This window comes from Cimex lectularius, unplaced genomic scaffold (genome assembly GCF_000648675.2).
Source record: "Cimex lectularius strain Harlan isolate CLEC.00 unplaced genomic scaffold, Clec_2.1 scaffold372, whole genome shotgun sequence".
In the NCBI taxonomy this organism is placed as follows: domain Eukaryota; kingdom Metazoa; phylum Arthropoda; class Insecta; order Hemiptera; family Cimicidae; genus Cimex; species Cimex lectularius.
In genome coordinates, this window is record NW_019392954.1 from 45,488 (window position 1) to 63,940 (window position 18,453).

Consider the following 18,453-nt stretch of genomic DNA (forward strand, 5'->3'; position numbering starts at 1 on the left):
AAGATAGTGAGGAGGCACGACGAGTGCCTCCAGGTCCTTGTCGCCGGTCTCCGTGATTCGGGCTACCAGGTCTCAGTCGAAGCTCCCCACCGAGCCCCGGATGGATCGAGTCTCCGGCCGGACGTCGCTGCCACCGACGAGGATGGGAGTTGTCCTGGACCTCGCGGTGGCGTATGAGACCGCGGGCGCGTTGGACGCGGTAGCGGACGTCAAGGCGGAAAAATACGGGGTGCTGAGGGAGGCCCTCACGGAGCTGCACCAGAAACGCAATTTTCTGGCGGCTGGTGTGGTAGTGGGGGCAAGGGGATGCATCTCTGGGCGGACCAAAGCGACGCTCAGGGACCTCGGCATTAAGGAGTTGCCGAGGATGCTCCTCACCCTCGCCTTAACAGCCTTGAGGTCCCCACTCTCCATAGCCTGCGGCCATATGGATCGGGAGCGAAGCTTCTCAGCGACCCGACCAACGACACCGGCTGTTGAGCAAGCCACCAATAGATGCGACTGACCTGGCAAGCTTTACGGAACTCACGACTGGAGTTAGCTTGTTTCCGTAGGTTTAAGGTAAAATTGGAGACAATTAGGCTAAATTAAGTTAGGGATATGTAAAGCTGTGTTGAGTTAACGTTAGAAAAAGGTTAGACTAGAGAGGATTAGGATTAGGGTTAAAACTGAAAACAGATAAACCTTAATGCAAAATGTTCGCGTTTGGCGGAGCCTAGGTTCGTAAGGTTTAAGATTAATATTGGGGATGTGTTGAGTTAATGGGTTATGCTAGATAGGATTAGGATTAGACTTAGGTTTGAAAACAGATAAACCCTAATCCAAAGCATTCGGGTTAAGCAGAACCAAGGTTTGCTAGGTTTAAGGTTAATACTGGGTATGTGTTAGGCCGTATTGGCTTAATGGGCCAGGATAGTTAGGATTAGTATTAATGGTAGAAACAGATTAAACCTAATCTTAAGGGTTGGGCACGGGCTAGGTTGGGCAGTTTTAAGGTTAATATTGGACGGACATATTAGGCTGTATTGGTTTAACGTTTAACGTAGATAAGGTTAAGGTTTACGTTAAAGCTAGAGACAAGGTACACTTAGGGCCGGCTCTTGAACAGATCCTTAACTTGGCGCCTCTGTTCACGTTTCTTTGTCGTTTCAGACCGGAATTTTCAGGACGGTGTCCTCAATGAAGAAAGTGTGACACCAAAACGCGTTTGAGTGAATCGTCACCTAGCGAGAATAGTAATATGACCTGTGTTTGACCAGGTTAAAACCAAAGGGGATGTAAAATGCAGTACTCATATGACTCTCTAATGAAATCGATAAACAAGTACAGGTTCATTTTTTGTAAGTTCATTAGATGATTTTAGCCTTAACCAAATAACCACCCTATTTGCAAGAATCAGTGTGCTCGCGGGGTTACTGAAGCACGGCACGCAGGGAAAAATATTGCCAACTATTTTACATATATGTACATTTTTGTTAGGTCAAAATAATATTGTTTTTAAAAAAATACAAACTGAAAGTAAGAATTAAGCTAAATTTACTACAGCATTCACAAAAACTTAAAGAAAAAAAGTAGAAAATTGATTTACCTGAGTCAATGATAAGCTGAGTTCTCCTGGTAGCCTGATCCCTAAGACAAAGGGTGAATTCGACCGGCTGATTATCCCGGTGTAGGACACCTCGAGGTCTATCGGCCGCAGAAATTCAAAATAGGATTGGACGTTGGTTCCTTTATGATGAATTTATTGAAAAAAAATAATGTCAATATGGTTAAAAAAAAATCAAACATAAGTAAATTATTATGAACATTTTATTTTAAGTGTTTTATTTTCTTCTATATTTTATCGTTTTTTTTCTTTCTTCTTATACTTTATTTATTTTTTATTTTATTGAAATCTTTTGATTTCAAATTCTTAAGGTGTAGTGTTCAGAAAAGCTTTTCAATAGCCTAAAGAAGAGGGCGTCGGTGGCCGGCCGCAACGGTTTAGACATTGACACGGCGCTCATGACTGTGAAGTAAAGGTCCCGGGTTCGAATCCAGCCGCCCTGCATTCGAACCCGACATACTTACAAATGTTTTTGTTTTTTTAAATAACGGCTTTATACGACCTCTGCTGTTGCGAACCCTCGTAAAAAATAATAATAGATCAAATTGATTTTAGGGAAAATGCTACTGAAAAATGTCGACTTTTTGGCCAAGTTTGAACAACTAACTGACCTTGAAAACGAATGCAATTTTAGAATTTGATGCTTAAACAAAAAGTGCAAACTGTTTTGAGATGTAAACTGGTATCAAAACTAAAATCTATTTATTAGAAGTCGAGGTAAAAAAATAAATAAATAAATAAATAGGAAAAACAGTTGTTCGTTCCATAAACGGACTCAACCCACATACACTACTAAAACTTTCACCAGCATAAGTGGTTTTTTCTACATAAAGAACTTATGTTTTTTGTTGAAACAATTCAACATTTTTCTCTCTTTAGGGTGTTAATTTTAATTATTCATTTTTTACGTTAAAAGTGTATATTCTGTAGGCTTTTCACTTTGATATGAAAAGGTGAGCATAAATATTTCAGTTACAAAATGAATAATAAAACGGCGTCAGACGAGTTGTTTAGTGTTTAAATTGGAACATTTTTCAGTTTCTTTTTCTGTATCAAATAATGTAAAAATTTGTAATATTACGGGAATAAATTATTGTCGGAATGTCGTGTCTCGCGCTAAACGGAATTCAACGTTGCCAAATAGAAAAATTAGAACTTTTTTTAGACAGAGACGTAAAATTTGTTTAAAAAGATTAATACATAAAAATATTCGGTTAAATTTTTATACAGTTTTCATTAGCTTGGTGTTAAAAGGAGTTTAATTACCCATTTCGTCCAGCTTGTGCCCGAAGAGTCTCATGAATCCGGTCCCCAGTTGTACGATGTTGAGTTCTTGGTCGACGATGAAATGCCACGGAAAGGCTTTGCAGAACGTGACCACACCGATCGGCAAATCCGACGGCAACGTGGACAACGAGGAACATTTGTGTCTTTCGGTGACGATGTCTTCGGAATCCTTGTCCGGCTGCTCGGAGGGCTTCGACTTGTATTTAACTGTATATCTGAAAATATTAAGGGCTTTATTAGCGTGTCGGTTACAAAGAAAACCCAGTAACTTTTCGTGCAATCCATTATATTTCGTGGTTCGATTGACCAAATAACTTCTTTCAATTAATTAATCTTTGTGTAAGGTATTGGTTGAAATGAAAAATCTAGTGTCACGAGTCAACCAATAACTTACATGTGAAAAATGGCAAAAAGGAGGGAAAATTCGAAAGGTTGTAGGTTGACATGAGGAGTTGGTGTCCGAGTGGATCGAAGTCACAATAGCTCAAGTGGTAGAGCAGCGGCGTATTTAGCCGAAAGTCGTGCGTTCGAATCCCGCTCGTGACACTAGCTTTTTCATTTCAACCAATACCTTACATAAAGATTAATTAATTTTCGTGTTATGTTTTTTTGATGATACTAGGTTAAGAAAGTACTAGGGATGTATCTAAGATTGCCTATGAGCCCATGGATCTGAAAAAAATTAAGTACGCTTTTAAAATATTATTTTATGAAACCTTATGCATGTATTTCAAGGTTAATATCATTTAATTACTGAAATGAGATTAGACATATAGAAAGATACAAAAACCAAGATGTTTCAAGTAAATTAGGCTAAAAAGTTGTTTTTAAAAAATTCAGAATCTTTTTAACCCCTTTTTGGAATACTTAAATGTAAATTTTTATAAGAATCAAAAATTAGACAATTTGGACTCGATCAGCCGGGGGCAATTATATTTTCTCGGCGAAGTCCTGTGTTCCGTTTAAAAAATACGTAACTTGATTTGATCTAAATTCGACGTTTTTACAAAAGTTAGAAAGGTGGATTTTTCTTCTTTTTAGACTATGCCAACAATGTCGGTCACTACATCAAAATTATGTTTGGAATAGTATGATATTGAAATAATATTTTTTTTCCGGGCGTCATTGTAAATCAAAAGTATTTTTTTATTCAACAAGAAACAAAGTTGGTGTATGCTTTTTGACACCTCAAAAAGCCGTGATTACAAATTATTGAAAAAATAAACAAATAATTATTTCTCATCATTTCATAAGCCTTGTTTTTTTTTCGAAAATACCAGAAGTTTGAAACTACCCTCGTAATCTACAAAAAAATTTAGAGGAGTTTAGAAACCTATAAACTTCACATAATGGAACAAATTCGGCCTCTGTTAATAATTTAAAACCGGAGGTATAAAATAAAATTACGATGAGTTTTTGTTTGAACAATGTCGGTCACTACATCAAAATTATGTTTGGAATAGTATGATATTGAAATAATATTTTTTTTCCGGGCGTCATTGTAAATCAAAAGTATTTTTTTATTCAACAAGAAACAAAGTTGGTGTATGCTTTTTGAGACCTCAAAAAGCCGTGATTACAAATTATTGAAAAAATAAACAAATAATTATTTCTCATCATTTCATAAGCCTTGTTTTTTTTCGAAAATACCAAAAGTTTGAAACTACCCTCGTAATCTACAAAAAAATTTAGAGGAGTTTAGAAACCTATAAACTTCACATAATGGAACAAATTCGGCCTCTGTTCATGTTAAAACCGGAAGTATAAAATAAAATTACGATGAGTTTTTGTTGAGTTCATCCTTATTTTCTTACTTATTAAGACATACCATCTCATCATTTTAGAAATAGCTTGTAAGAAAAAGGAATCTGCTTTTCAAAGCTTATCCAGAGGAATATATGGAACACTGTAAAAAACTGTAGAGTAGTTTATATTGAACCAATGAACCACTCAATACGTACTCTGTTAATATGCAAGTTTATAAGGCCATTAAAAATTAATAAACTAATAAATGAAATAACAATTGTTATAGTAGGCAATTTCAATTTCTAACTAGACTAGATTAAACTACAGGTACATAATGCTTAATTCGCCTGCGTTTCCATTTAGCTGACGTGGGGGCCCCGATGGACCTGCAAATCGGATTTGTGAAGCCCCCCAGCCTAAAAATTATTTGACCGCGTGACGTATATCCTCTTTTATCCATTCCATGTGAGTATTTTCATGCAACTCAGACAGACTTAAATTTCGGGCAGAGGCGATGGCGAGTCGCAAAAATTTATTTTGAATTACTTTTTACTTATTAATGTTTGTTCGGCTACTAAAATTCCTTGCTGGGTGTGTATAACAACATTGGCTTATGTACGGTCTTAAATATTAATAATTTGTTGGCGTGCCCCGTTTTTAAATATTTTAGGTTTGTGAATTTCTAGCCATTCGTAAATTAGCCTAAGAAAAACAAACAATTGAAAATGTGGGTTGATTTTTTTTAAGGGTCTTTAGCATGAGGTTGGATATTTGGTCTATTCCAGGTGACTTGTTATTTCTTCGTGAATGAATGATTTCGCGGATTTTCTTAGACGGAGATTCAGTTTTCGACTCATCTTTAAAAAAAATGGATTTGCGCTATTCTCAACAAATTTATTGAGTTGTTTGGTAACAAGGGTTGCAGAAAATGGGGGCCATGGTTTATTTTAAGAAGGAGGGCTGACTCAAAATATACTCCCGTTGCATTCACCTTTTCCTCATCCGAGTTGCTGGATTTGTTTTTATGGGTAATGTTTGCTTAGAGGCACTCGTGTTTTAGGTTTAAAACGCTTAACTAATTTCAACAGGGAATTATTTTGGGAGTTTATTTTTGACAGATAATTGGTCTAGCGGTCATCGATCGATATTTCTATGAATTGTGGATTGTAACAAATTGGAAGGTTACTGTGTGGTGTTCAGTTTGATTCGCCATTGTTTGAACCATAGTTCAATGGAATATAGGTGTGTCTAGTGGGGCCGGAGAGCCATGATATAATTATGTGTCATCTTAAGTGAGAAAAACTAATCAAACCTTTTTATTTTATATCTATGTTCGATCTGATGATGACCATAAAACAGGTCAAAGCTTGGCAGTACATGACCTTGTTTTTTCAACCAGACCGTACCGAAATTCAGATTATTCCGATTTCAAAGTCACGACAAGCTTTGTGATAAACAAAAATTAAGGCATTATGAGAAATAATAAATTATTTTTTGATTTTTTTTTCAATAAATAGTGTTTTTAATGGCCTGGCCAGGGGCGAGGGTGGAAATCGAAACCACGACCACGGGGTTGATCACGCTGACAACTCGGCTACCGCGATCGCAAATTATTTATTTGACTAAGGCCGGCGCCGCACTGACGACGGACAAGCGTGGAACGGAAGAGGTAGGCAGTCGGACATGCAAACTGCAAGTGAAGCTGATCTAGAATGGACATGGACCAATTTATTGTGAAAGCTCTACAGTCATCCTATAGTATTGAAAAAACTTGACAGGATAGCGTCGAAGTTCCCCATACAGACAGTGCAATTGACCAAGTGCTACCGTTTTCATGTTCCATGAATGAATCCAATGTTCTCTCTTTTTCTTCTGCTTCTCCATTGCCTTGTAAATACACAAAATGAAAAGTTGTTTCATTGTACTGTACTCGATCAACTGAGTCACGTTATATATTGCATATCCAAACAGTCGTTCAAGTCATTACGTTCATTTCCGCTGTATATGTGGCTTGTTCGGGTTGAGCGGATTTTTCGTCGCGAAATTTTCGTCACAAAAACTTCCGTCACATTCCGCCTAGTGTGGCACCGGCCTGATAGTCTCACACTATGAGTACCAGCCAGACATAATTTTGATGTTGTAAACGGCATTGTTGAATTATTCTAAATGAACTAAAATCCACATTTCCAAATTTGGTACAAACGTATAATTTCGATAAAATCCGCATGAGTTACGAATTTTTTAAATGGAACACCGGAGATGGAAAATTAAAACATATATTTACATATTTTATTTAGTTTAGTATTAAAATTCTTATCATGGGATTTGAAGGGTGTATAAATTGAATGCGAATTGTTGTTTTAAATACACTTTTTTGCCGTACTATACTGATAATAGGGGTATTCACGATGTTTGTGAGATGTTAACTCGTGTTAACTCGAATAGAGAAATGATGAGATGTAAGATGATGATCGTCCCCTTCTTTTCTTAGCATGTTAAACGTTAATTTTTCCGCAATGCAGCGAGTGGCGATTGGTAGAACCAAAAATAAAGCTTTAACAGTCCGTGAAGGCTTCTTGTTGTTTGTTTAGGTTTTCTCTTGTGTTAAATTGTAAGATTTTAAGCCATTTAAATCTCATATTCATAGAAATAAATAAAAAACAAAAATAAATAAAAATAAACAAAAATTTACAAAAAAAAACGCTAGTAAACTATGCGAAAATAGTGTTACGAATAATTATTCAGGTTCTTTTAACCATTAATTTAAAACCCTTAAAAACCACTTTTTATAAAAAATAAACAAGTAGTTACAAAAACGAAAAAATTACTACATAGTAAAGTAGACAAAAAAGTTTCTCAAAAATACTATTCGGGTTTGCTTTAAGCACTATTTAAAGCGATTAAAATCACATTTTCCTAAACACAAAAAATTATATGTTTTGGCATAATTACATGATTTTAAGACAAAAAAGTTATATAAAACAAATAGAAGCTACCAGTAAAGCATGCATTTTTGTTAAAACTATTCTAGGTACTTTTAAGAAATTTTAAAGTCATTAAAATCATATTTTCAAATAAATCAAAAATTAGAATTTTTTTTAAATTACAGGAGATTAAATAAGCGAAAGTTACAGAAAAGGAAAAGAAGCTGCCAGTAAGCTAGAAAAAATGTTTTTCAAAAGCTATTCTTCTATGCTTTAAGTACACATAAAATAAATTGTAAGATGCCAGAAGTTAATAAAAAAGGAAAATTAATCAAGTCTTTCATTTAAAATGCTATATATGCACTCGAAAAATACTAACAAATGACACGCTTCAATTTGTGCCGACATACCTAATTTGTATCCTAACGCCTAACAGTCTACAACTTTATAGGATAGGGGATATATTATGAGAGTATAAGCACAGATCAGAAATTAACAAAATTAATTAATTAATGTATCACAATTTATTATAAATTTAACGTAAATTTCACTGGTAACAACGGATTTGTCAGAAACTTTTTAGTTCTGGAGTTAACATTGTTTATTTGAATCAAGTTTATGAAATTTAAACAAAACAGAAAAAGTAGAATAACTCCGAAACTGTTGAAATTCGGACCATAGTTAATTAGGATTTTTTGATTATATTTTGAATGTAGAATCTACTGGCAAAATTTGTAAAACGAGTAGCCCAACACACTGTATAATAAACTGTTTACGTTTGATGAATGTGCGAATGCCAACACTTTTTAATCCTCTTTCAAATAAAAATGATTGTCTACCTCAGTACCAATTCACTACATGGGAATAATTCAGTCTTTATTAAGATGTCAACGCGTGACTTCACGTATTTTCGTTTTACGAGTTTAATCTCGGTCGGAACGGTGCCAAAACGGCCAGAAACATTATTGAAGTCTGGGCAATGACAGTGGTAAAAGCACCGTTCAGAGATTGTTTAAAAATTTTCAAGAGGGAGACTTTAGCGTTGAGGGCAAATAAGGTCGTGGAAGGAATTCTTCCCTAGATGATGATGTTCTGCGAACTTTAGTAAAAAGAACCCAGAAGAAGTGTTCCAGAACTTGCAGAAAATAGGGGTTTTCTCGATGTTTGTAAGATGTTAACTCGTGTCAATTCGAATAGAGAAATGTTCAGTAAGATCGTGATCGCCCCCTTCTTTTCTTAGCATGTTCAACGGTAATTTTTCCGCAATGCTGTGCGTGGCGATTGGTAGAACCAAAAATAAAGCTATAACAGTCCTTGAAGGCTCGTTGTTGTGTCCTTTGGTTTTCTTTTTGTGTTAAATTGTTTGATGCCAGAAGTTAATAAAAAAGGAAAATTAATCAACTCTTTCATTCAAAATGCTCTCGAATAGTACTAACAAATGACACGCTTCAATTTGTGCCGACATACCTAACCTGTATCCTGACGTCTAACAGCCTAACTTTATAGGATAGGGGATGTATCTACTATGAATGAGAATATAAGGACAGGTCAGAAATGAACAAAAGAAATGTATTGGTCTGATTTAATTAATGCGTATTTAAGAATAAAAGTACGTGTAAAAAAAAAAAAAAAAACCAGCTGTTAAATTCATGGTAGCCATGTTGGTTATCTACGCCCTGGCGGATAACAATGTGACTACATTTTCGACCTAACATCTAACATTGGCCCTGGCTAGTTAGGTCGAGCAATGTTAACCAGCCGATTCATACAAGTCTACGTCATAATTTTTCTCGATCTAACCGGACCTAACAGAGTTAACAGGGTTAACACAAAGATCATGAATAACCCTAGTGTCTTTTTTTAAAACTTTCTATACATATCTAATATTTAATTATTTTCTTATTCAAACTAGTCTTTCTATCTTATGAAATGTATTGGATGCTTATTTACCGACTGAATTCCTACGGTACGGGCAAAGGGCGGAGTGCGATCCCAGGTATCGGGTTTATGCTCGGTCTTGTACAAAAGGGATGCTGAGGTCGGTTTGTAACCGTGAGTTTAGATACGGAGAAGGGATCGACCTTATTCGCAAGATTGTGGGCTTTGGGAATTCTTTTGACATTGGAGCATTCGGTTCAGACCCGGTGTTCAAGTATGCATCGGCTTTAATTTTAAAGAAACTTCGGAAGTATTATGAGCGGCTTAAAAAAGAAACTAGACACATGATACTTCACGTTGGGCATTGGGAAAAGAAAAAAAAGAGGGAAAATGGGATACTAACAAGTAGAAGAGTGATTAATCCGGGTTCTTTGCATTCATGATATCAAGGGTTCAAAGAACTCTTGGATCAATGGATAAAGCGACGGGTTCAGATATCTTTTTATAATTAAAGAAACCTAGAAGTTCCTTAAAAAAAGAAAAAAAGGATTTTCAATATAATTCGGCTCAGCCGTTAGAACAACCGAACTCCTTAATTTTCTTATTGATCACCTTAAATAGACGTCAGGACGTAATTAATTGTTTGTAAACGGCCCATTAAAGAACGATCTAAGGAGGACGTGTTCATAAGTAGTTCTCAAAGCTCGCAATCTAAAAGTAATTAAGGAATACTTTTTTCTCTCTCTGTTTTAATCTGAGGTCTTGTCACGTAAACTAGGATTAAGTAAAGGGTTACTGATTACTTTTAATCACATTTTCGAGGTTTCTCGGGTTTGACGCGATACCACGGAGCCGTCCGAATTCGGTAATATTCCCATCCCAATTTTTAATTTTTGTTTGCTTAGTTTTCGCGTTTTAAAACAACTAATTTATTTTACTGATTCTCCAGTCGATGTGATATTTTTTGCATATTTATGATGGGACGGTGACCAACTCTTTCTTTTCCTTCCTTGTTTACATTTTTTGGAGAAAAATTATACAGGGTACCTCAGGCTAGGGAAGAGCATCGATGGTCGATGTTTAGAAAACATGGATGGTAGTCGACCGATGTTCGATGGATGGGATGGAACATGGATGTTACTGTTTCGATGTTTTGGGCTGTCGATGTTTTATTAACTTTTTCTGTTTTTCTTAATTTTCACTTTTGTGAGTAGGGAATGACCCATATTCTTCTGATACGAAAGTGACCTATCAGAACCTGTCAGGAGTTGTTCAATTTGTTGCCTTAATAGAACATCTATTCCCTTTGAACGATTATTTTCCAGAGCTGTGAAGATTATTTCGAAAACCAGAAATCACATAGGTGATAAATTGGCTTTAAAGCTACGTTTTTTTTAATTGCATTCCGAAGAATTTTTTTTCTGGCCTTATGATCTATGCATATTAACCATGGTGACGAATTCTTGTATGTGTGTTCATATTGGGGGGGGGGTATTGTGAAAAAGAGCGACGGTGGGAATCGAACCCACGACCGCGGCGTCTATGAGCCGAGAGTCTCTCACGCTAACCACTCGGCTACCGCGGTCCCTCAAGATGTGGTATTGTTTCAATGTAAAATTTAAATACATTAATTCTAATAAATTAAGGATATGGTTTATTTTAGTAAGTACATGTAAAACCTTTACTTTTTTTTTTTTTTGAGCAAGGGAAAGGAATTGGTCTTGGGTGGATTTTTGGAGAAAAAACGTGAGGTATTTTGAATAAAATTCACAGGCACAAAATACTTTAACAATAGACGTTTGGTGTCCGAGGATAGAAGTCAAGCTCTAGTGGTAGAGCAGCGGCGTATTTAGTCGAAGGTCGTTGGTTCGAATCCCGCTCGTGACACTAACGTTTTCATTTCAACCAATACCTTAAATACAGATTAATTAATTGAAAGATAATATTTGGCCAAGCGGACCACGAAAACTAGTGAATTTAATAAATTAAATGAAGATTATCTTCACTAAAGCTGTCCGTGGCCATTTCATTTGTCGCCGAGAATCAAATAGATTACACGACATTTGAAAAATGGCAAAAAGGAGGGAAAATTCGAAAGGTGGNTTCTCTAAAGCTGTCCGTGGCCATTTCATTTGTCGCCGAGAATCAAATAGATTACACGACATTTGAAAAATGGCAAAAAGGAGGGAAAATTCGAAAGGTGGGGGTTGAGATGGGAAGTTAGTGTCCGAGTGGATCGAAGTTACGATAGCTCAAGTAGTAGAGCAGCGGCGTATCTAGCCGAAGGTCGTTGGTTCGAATCCCACTTGTGACACTGACTTTTTTATCTCAACCAATACCTCAAATACAGATTAATTGAAAGATAATTTATTAATCAATTTCCTAATAAAGGTTCAGAAATGGTGAAGTTTGAAAAATTAGCTTATGTTTCTATAGTGGCACATAAAAATAATATATGCTTATGAAAATAATTTGTGGTTTGAGTAATGATTAATCAAAAAACCACCGATGTGTAGACTATAGAGACGATAGTTTTTTTATCGATGCTCATCCCTATCTCCGGCCCAGTTCAACTTAAAAATTTCAAATACGACTCTATACAACCTGACAATTTTAAAGGATTTTTTACACTGAAAACAATAGTGCAATCGGATTTTAAATTGGTCAAAAATGACAAAGTTATGGCAAAAGTTTGAAAACACGCATTTCGTTTGTTTCGTTGTTATCATAGTATGACCTACGTGCATCCTGGTAATTATGAACTTTTCCCTTCTAGACCGAGCCTACGCAGGCTTGGGTCCTATGTCTTTTTTACATTTATATAATTTAGATGTGTTATTTTCGTTCCAGCTGATTTTCCAATAATTTTTTATAGTATTAGAAATCATTCTTTATAAATCTGCTTGCCAAGTGTGTGGGGGGTCATGTGGTCTCGTCGTGGCTAACTTAACTGTCTTGTGTGCTTGTTCGTTCCGGCTGTAACAATTTACTAGGAACCCTTGCCAGGGCGACTCTCTTCCATTGACACCGATTTCTAAAACTTTTTAACCAGCGGACCTCTCTCATTCAGGTATTTTAAATTACATAATTAATTAACATTTTATAAATTTGCTTTTATTAGGAGATAGAGGGGGATATCAAATTAGATTGACATATTGGACTTAACTTTATTTACAAAATTCGAAAGACAAAAGCAAATTGGACAGACGGAATCAATAGGCATGTCAAACTCGAGCCAAATTCAAAATTAATAATTTGAAAATTATTGAATAATGAATTAATAGGAAGAGTGAGGTTGTTTTGGCCTGCGCAATTTGGATTTGTTGGGTTTAATTTTTGATAAATCGAGACGGATTTCGGGTTGTGCATCTAGACTGCTTCGGTATTTACTTTTGGTCGCTGACAAGATAGAAAATCCGGATTAGCATTGGTAAGTTGTGTCAAATGAAAAATAACACTTTTGCTTGTTCTGTGAGTGTTTGAAATTGTTTGTTTTCTAGACGCAGCTAAAAATAGTGGTAGGTATCGGACTTGAAAGTAGATTTCAATGTGGACTCTGAAGTAATGCCTATCAAAACAAAATTATTTACTTGAAGATGTATTGGTTGGTTTTTGTCAAAACTTAAAAAAGGTGTGACCACACATTCATGGTCTTGCAACATCGTATCTCGAGCTGTTGGTAGTGGTTAAAGGACATTTAAAAACTTCGAAAGTGTTCACAAATTTCATCAATTAACGTTCGCAAGCTCCAGTTTGTTTTTAAAAATATCTTCCTTTTCGGCCCAAAACAGGATTTTTCTTTTGAAGGCGCCAACTTTATCAATAGCATCAAAAATTGTGATACTTTTCTCTCTCAAAGAAACACTCACATTATTCATTTCAATGAAAATATGTTATAAATACGACAATATACATTGCCATTTCTCATCATTTCAAACTTTGGCCAATTTGACATTGTGGTCCATCAACAGAGATATGACTTCAGAACGTAATTCCTGTAATCGTGAAAGTGCTTTCCCATGCGACAGCTACCTCATTTCTGTATGGAGAAGCAGAGAATGTTGAAGGCTTCTTGACTTGATATAATTTATAATTTGAAAAGACTCATACAAAACTTTCTGTTTCATAGATAAAGCATGTCTGTGGAGGACACAATGACTGCTGCTGCAATCTTACGATTTATCTTTTATCTTAGTAATCAATCCGATAGTTTAGCCAGTCATTGCTTTTGCACTATCTGTGTATCAATGCAATTAAACAATGTAATTTCGTCAGTTGTAAAAACAACGATAAAATCAGATATTTCCCAGAATGGTCTAAACTATCAAAAGCTGTTTTAAAATTAATAAAAAAGCAGTGCAGCTTACCACCCTTTTTTAAAAAAATTATGCTTAATGAGGTTAAATAAAGTGAATATGTTGTCGCAGGTCGAAGATGGCTTAAGCGGGGAACACACATACCCAACACTATGCGACGATACCCGATTCTACCCGACGCAATCCAAAGTCCAATTTTCCATAAGGTTGTATTACTCCCGTGCACATCTGCCCGATGCCACGCAACGCTACCCTATTCTACACTCTGCGATCATCCCCACTGTCCAGATTTTCGTCGGGTAGCATCGAGTACAGTCGAAGACAAAAGAACCGGACACTCATATTTGTATTCAAACTACGGGTATTATTGTCGTTATATTAATTACAACATACTTATTTTAATAAAAACCAAATTAACCGAGATCAAAAATTCATTAGTTTTTATTTTAAAAAAATTAATGGTTTGGTACAAAATTGATCAAAACACCGGAAAACCATTTGTTGATACATGAATTTAACTAACAATTTACTATATATAAGTAGATATAATTTTGTCGTTATATTAATTACAGCATGCTTATTTTAATGTAAACCAAATTAAACGAAATCAAAAATTCATGAGTTTTTATTTTAAAAAATTTAATTATGATGGTTACGAAGAAAATTTATCCAAACACCGGAATAACTTTATTTAAAACAATTAAATTTAACTACTATATAATTTATTACAGGGTTGTGCTCAAAAATTTAACTACCAATTTATTATAAGGTTTTGCTCAAAATAGTGCATTAAGAACAAAAGAGGCGTTGCGATTGTGATACTGATTTGTGATAGACGCTGTGTGACTCTACGTGGCGTGTGCTTGCGTCGGGCAGATGTGCACACCCTACCAAAACGTGTCAAGACGTCGGGTAGCATCGGGTAGCGTCGCATAGCGTTGCATCGGGTAAGTGTGTTCCCCGCTTTACCCACGTCTAAAGCCTGCCTAATATTCTCTTAGTAAATTGTCGTCAGGGAAAAATATTTCTAACAGGCGAAGGAGTACAGCAGTAAGTATTTTAGCAACCTAATCCAAGCTTGAAATTCCTCTGTAATTAGAAAAAACATTGAGTTGCCGTGTTTGAAAAGAGGGAAAAATGAGGGAATGACTGAAACTAGAGGGAGTGTGACCTTTCAGGTAGATGAAGTTGGAGAGAGATTATAATTTTTCACGAAACGATTCCCGGGCAAACATAAAGAACTCATAAGCAACCAGATCAAATCCCGGGAACTTTGTAGCGTTTTAAATTGTTTACAAGAAAGTTCAATTCATCAACGGTCAAAAGAATTAGACGTGTTAAAAGTTTTAGCGTACAAGAACTTGTTTAGTAGGTCCGGTTTCAGTGGTTAATTTCTTATACGGTTACGTTGTACATACCAAAAAACTCCCTCCTGGGGGAAAATTTGGCGCCACAGTTTCTCAGTAGATGTGTTGAATAGATAGATAAATTTATTTTGCCTAACAATTTATATTTGATCACTAGAAAACAGAAATAATTTTAACAGGGACGCTCCGGATCGTTATAACATCTTCTGGCAGGGTAGTAGTGTTGAACCGCGTGATTTTGAAAAACAAAAATGTCAGAGGTGTTTTTAGTATCTGTTCTGCTTCTGTGCAGAATCTGCACGTGCCGTATTGAGTTATACCAAGTTTCTGTTAAAGCTGGGCGCACACTAGGTCGGTGGGACGTTGCGGCGCGGAATTGTGAAGGTCCGCACTCTATGTAGGAACGCTCTCGGCCGCGTTGGTCGAATTTTCCCTCTCCAAGTGACTAGCGCTGGGGTTTAGTGTTGATTTTGCATTCCCAGGAGACCCCACATCACAATCGTTGGCTTCGTCTTTACAAATATGGCGTCCGAGAGCAGCCGAATATACCCGAACTCAACGATTTCCGACCACCCCGGCGCACACTAGTCTGGTAGCGCGGCGCCGGGTTCCAGAAGTCTGGCATCTTCCTCCGGCACCTACCTTGTGGGCGCCCAGCTTAAGAAACCTGTTAGGCTTCGAAGATTTTCCCTGCTTCCTTTGATGCAGTTTGCTAGTTATTTCCTTCCAAAATTTTCTGGAATGTCTTTAGATTGTTTATGTCCAATGAGTGACTTCCACTGTTTTCACATTTTCATTGTGTCCTTTTACCCATGATACTCTCTATAGGACAGAAGTGCTCAGATCTTGGTTTTTTCCTCTGTGGTATGGCAACCATTTTCCTTGCAAGGGGGTCCGCTCTCTCGTAGCCCTCTACGCACACTCGTCGAATAGTGCAGAGATCGTGTTAGAAATCATAAATCCATAATCACTGTATACTACGAAAACAGTAGGCTTCGGTTGATCGCAATTAGTCGGAAAATTAAGCTAGCTAATAACCAGTTACGTCTGCATATGAATATTAATATCCGGGCGAAGACCTCGCATTGGTTAACTGGATTATCGATCATATCAAATAAACGTAGTTGCTCACATCCTAATTCACTAATCAAAATACAAGCTCGCATAAAAGAGCGAGGATTAAAAATCAACCGTGTATTAAATATTCAACTCAGGTGTTATTTGAGTTGATGAAATTCTGCCGGAGGATAATTGGAAGAGGTTTTAGAGATTAAAAAAAGAACTCCCAAGGGTAAAAACAAACAAAAAAACTTGTACTTCAATTTTGTTACGCACTCAGCATAATTTAACTGACCTCCTCTTAGCCTCTCTTAGCCTCGTAAGTGATATTTAGGTTTGTCCTAATCTGCTTAGGTAAACCCATTAGGTAGTAAGAAGTGCTTAGACCCGTTGGATTTTATCCGGGTTGTTGTAACCAAGACCTACATCAAAATTAAGATCGACCAAGATTTTATTTTTTCGAATGCAATGCTATCATAAGGAAGGCCGTTAGACGACCCTCTGACAATTCCGAACTGCTTTATGCTCGAGAATAAGCCCCGGGGGAACTTGCGAAATAGCCGTCGGAACGTTTTACAACGGCTCGATTAATTCTCATTATTTCCTTGCCTGCCTGCGATAGCTTTCCCGATCTACGAAACGATTCACCATCGTTATATATTCGAAGCAGACATCTTTTAAAAACGCAAATTTGTAAAAAGCTTTCCTGGAATATAAAGTTGAACTTAAAGAAAAATCGAAACTTATTAAGTCGAATTTTATATTTTAAAAAAAGACATAAAAATCCATCTGACATGAGATTTTTTTAAAAAATTACCTTGCAACCACAATCCTCCTACAGACCATTAGCCTTCTTCCTGCAAGGACAAAAATCCTCAAAGGACTCCTTTTAAAGCGATTAATCCCCATCATAGGTACTCATGAAATAAGTCCTCACCAATTCGGCTTCCTCTACATCATTCTTCGATCCAACAAGGTTTCAGATTTAAGCGGGGAATACACCCAATGCTACCCTACGCGAATCTAAAGACCAATTTTCCATTAGATTGTATTACCCCCGTGCACGTCTGCTCGATGCCACGCAACGCTACCGATTACCCTATTCTACACTCTGGTATCATCCCCACTGTCCAGATTTTCGTCGGGTAGTATCGAGTACAGTCGAAGACAAAAGAATCGGACACTCATAATTTATTCAAACTACATGTATTGTTGTCGTTATATTAATTACAACATACTTATTTTAATAAAAACCAAAGTAACCGAGATCAAAAATTCATTAGTTTTTATTTAAATTTTTTTTTTTAATGGTTTGGTAGAAAATTGATCAAAACACCGGAATACCATTTCTTGATATAATGAATTTAACTAACAATTTACTACACGGTTTTGCTGTTTTATTTCATGGTTTTGCTCATAAAATTACACCATTTTCGTGGAGCAGCGTCTGAAAAGGACACTCTTATTTTTTGTAGTTTATTTCAAACCATGTATATGTAATTCTGTAGTTATATTAATTACAACATGCTTATTTTAATGTAAACCAAATTAAACAAAATAAAAAATTCAAGTTTTTAAAAATTAATTAATTACGATGATTAAGCAGAAAATTTATCAAAACATCGGAATAACATTATTATTACTTTTTTTTACGAGGGTTTGCAACAGCAGAGGTTATATCAACCCTCGGGGTGCCGGTGTTTTTTGAAAAAAAAAAAGCCCATTTGTAAGTATGTCGGGTTCGAATGCAGGGCCACTGGATTCGAACCAGGATCTTTACCTTACAGTGATGAGCGCCGTGTCAACGCCTATACCGTTGCGGCCACCGACGCTCCCTATAACTTTATTTAAAAAACAAATTAAATTTAACTAACTATTTATTACATGGTTGTGCTCATTAAATTTAACTAACAATTTATTACATGGTTTTGCGCAAAATAATGCATTAAGACCAAAAGAGGCGTTGCGATTGTGATACTGATTTGTGATACACGATATGTGACTGTACGTGACGTGTGCTTGCGTCGGGCAGATGTGCACACCCTACCAAAACGTGTGAAGGCGTCGGGTAGCATCGGGCAGCGTCGCATCAGGTAAGTGTGTTCCCGGCTTATGCGACGTTACCCGAAGCTACCCGATGCAAATCCAAAGTCCATTTTTCTATAAGATTGTATTACCCCCGTGCACATCTGCCCGATGCTATGCCACGCTAACCTACTCTACGCTCTGCGATCCCCTCTGTCCAGATTTTCGTCGGGTAGCATCGTGTA

At 36.4% G+C, this 18,453-nt stretch overlaps 1 protein-coding gene across 1 annotated transcript in view; it reads right to left on the reverse strand.

The window, feature by feature from the left end:
* Nucleotides 1-18,453, reverse strand: part of LOC106663391 (head-specific guanylate cyclase) — a 199,626-nt gene that overhangs the window by 4,731 nt on the left and 176,442 nt on the right. The window contains exons 7-8 of the mRNA XM_024229455.1: nucleotides 2,873-3,108; nucleotides 1,589-1,728 (exon numbers count right to left, since the gene is read on the reverse strand). Coding sequence (XP_024085223.1) covers nucleotides 1,589-1,728; nucleotides 2,873-3,108 — 376 coding nt within the window. The remainder of the gene's footprint in view (nucleotides 1-1,588; nucleotides 1,729-2,872; nucleotides 3,109-18,453) is intronic.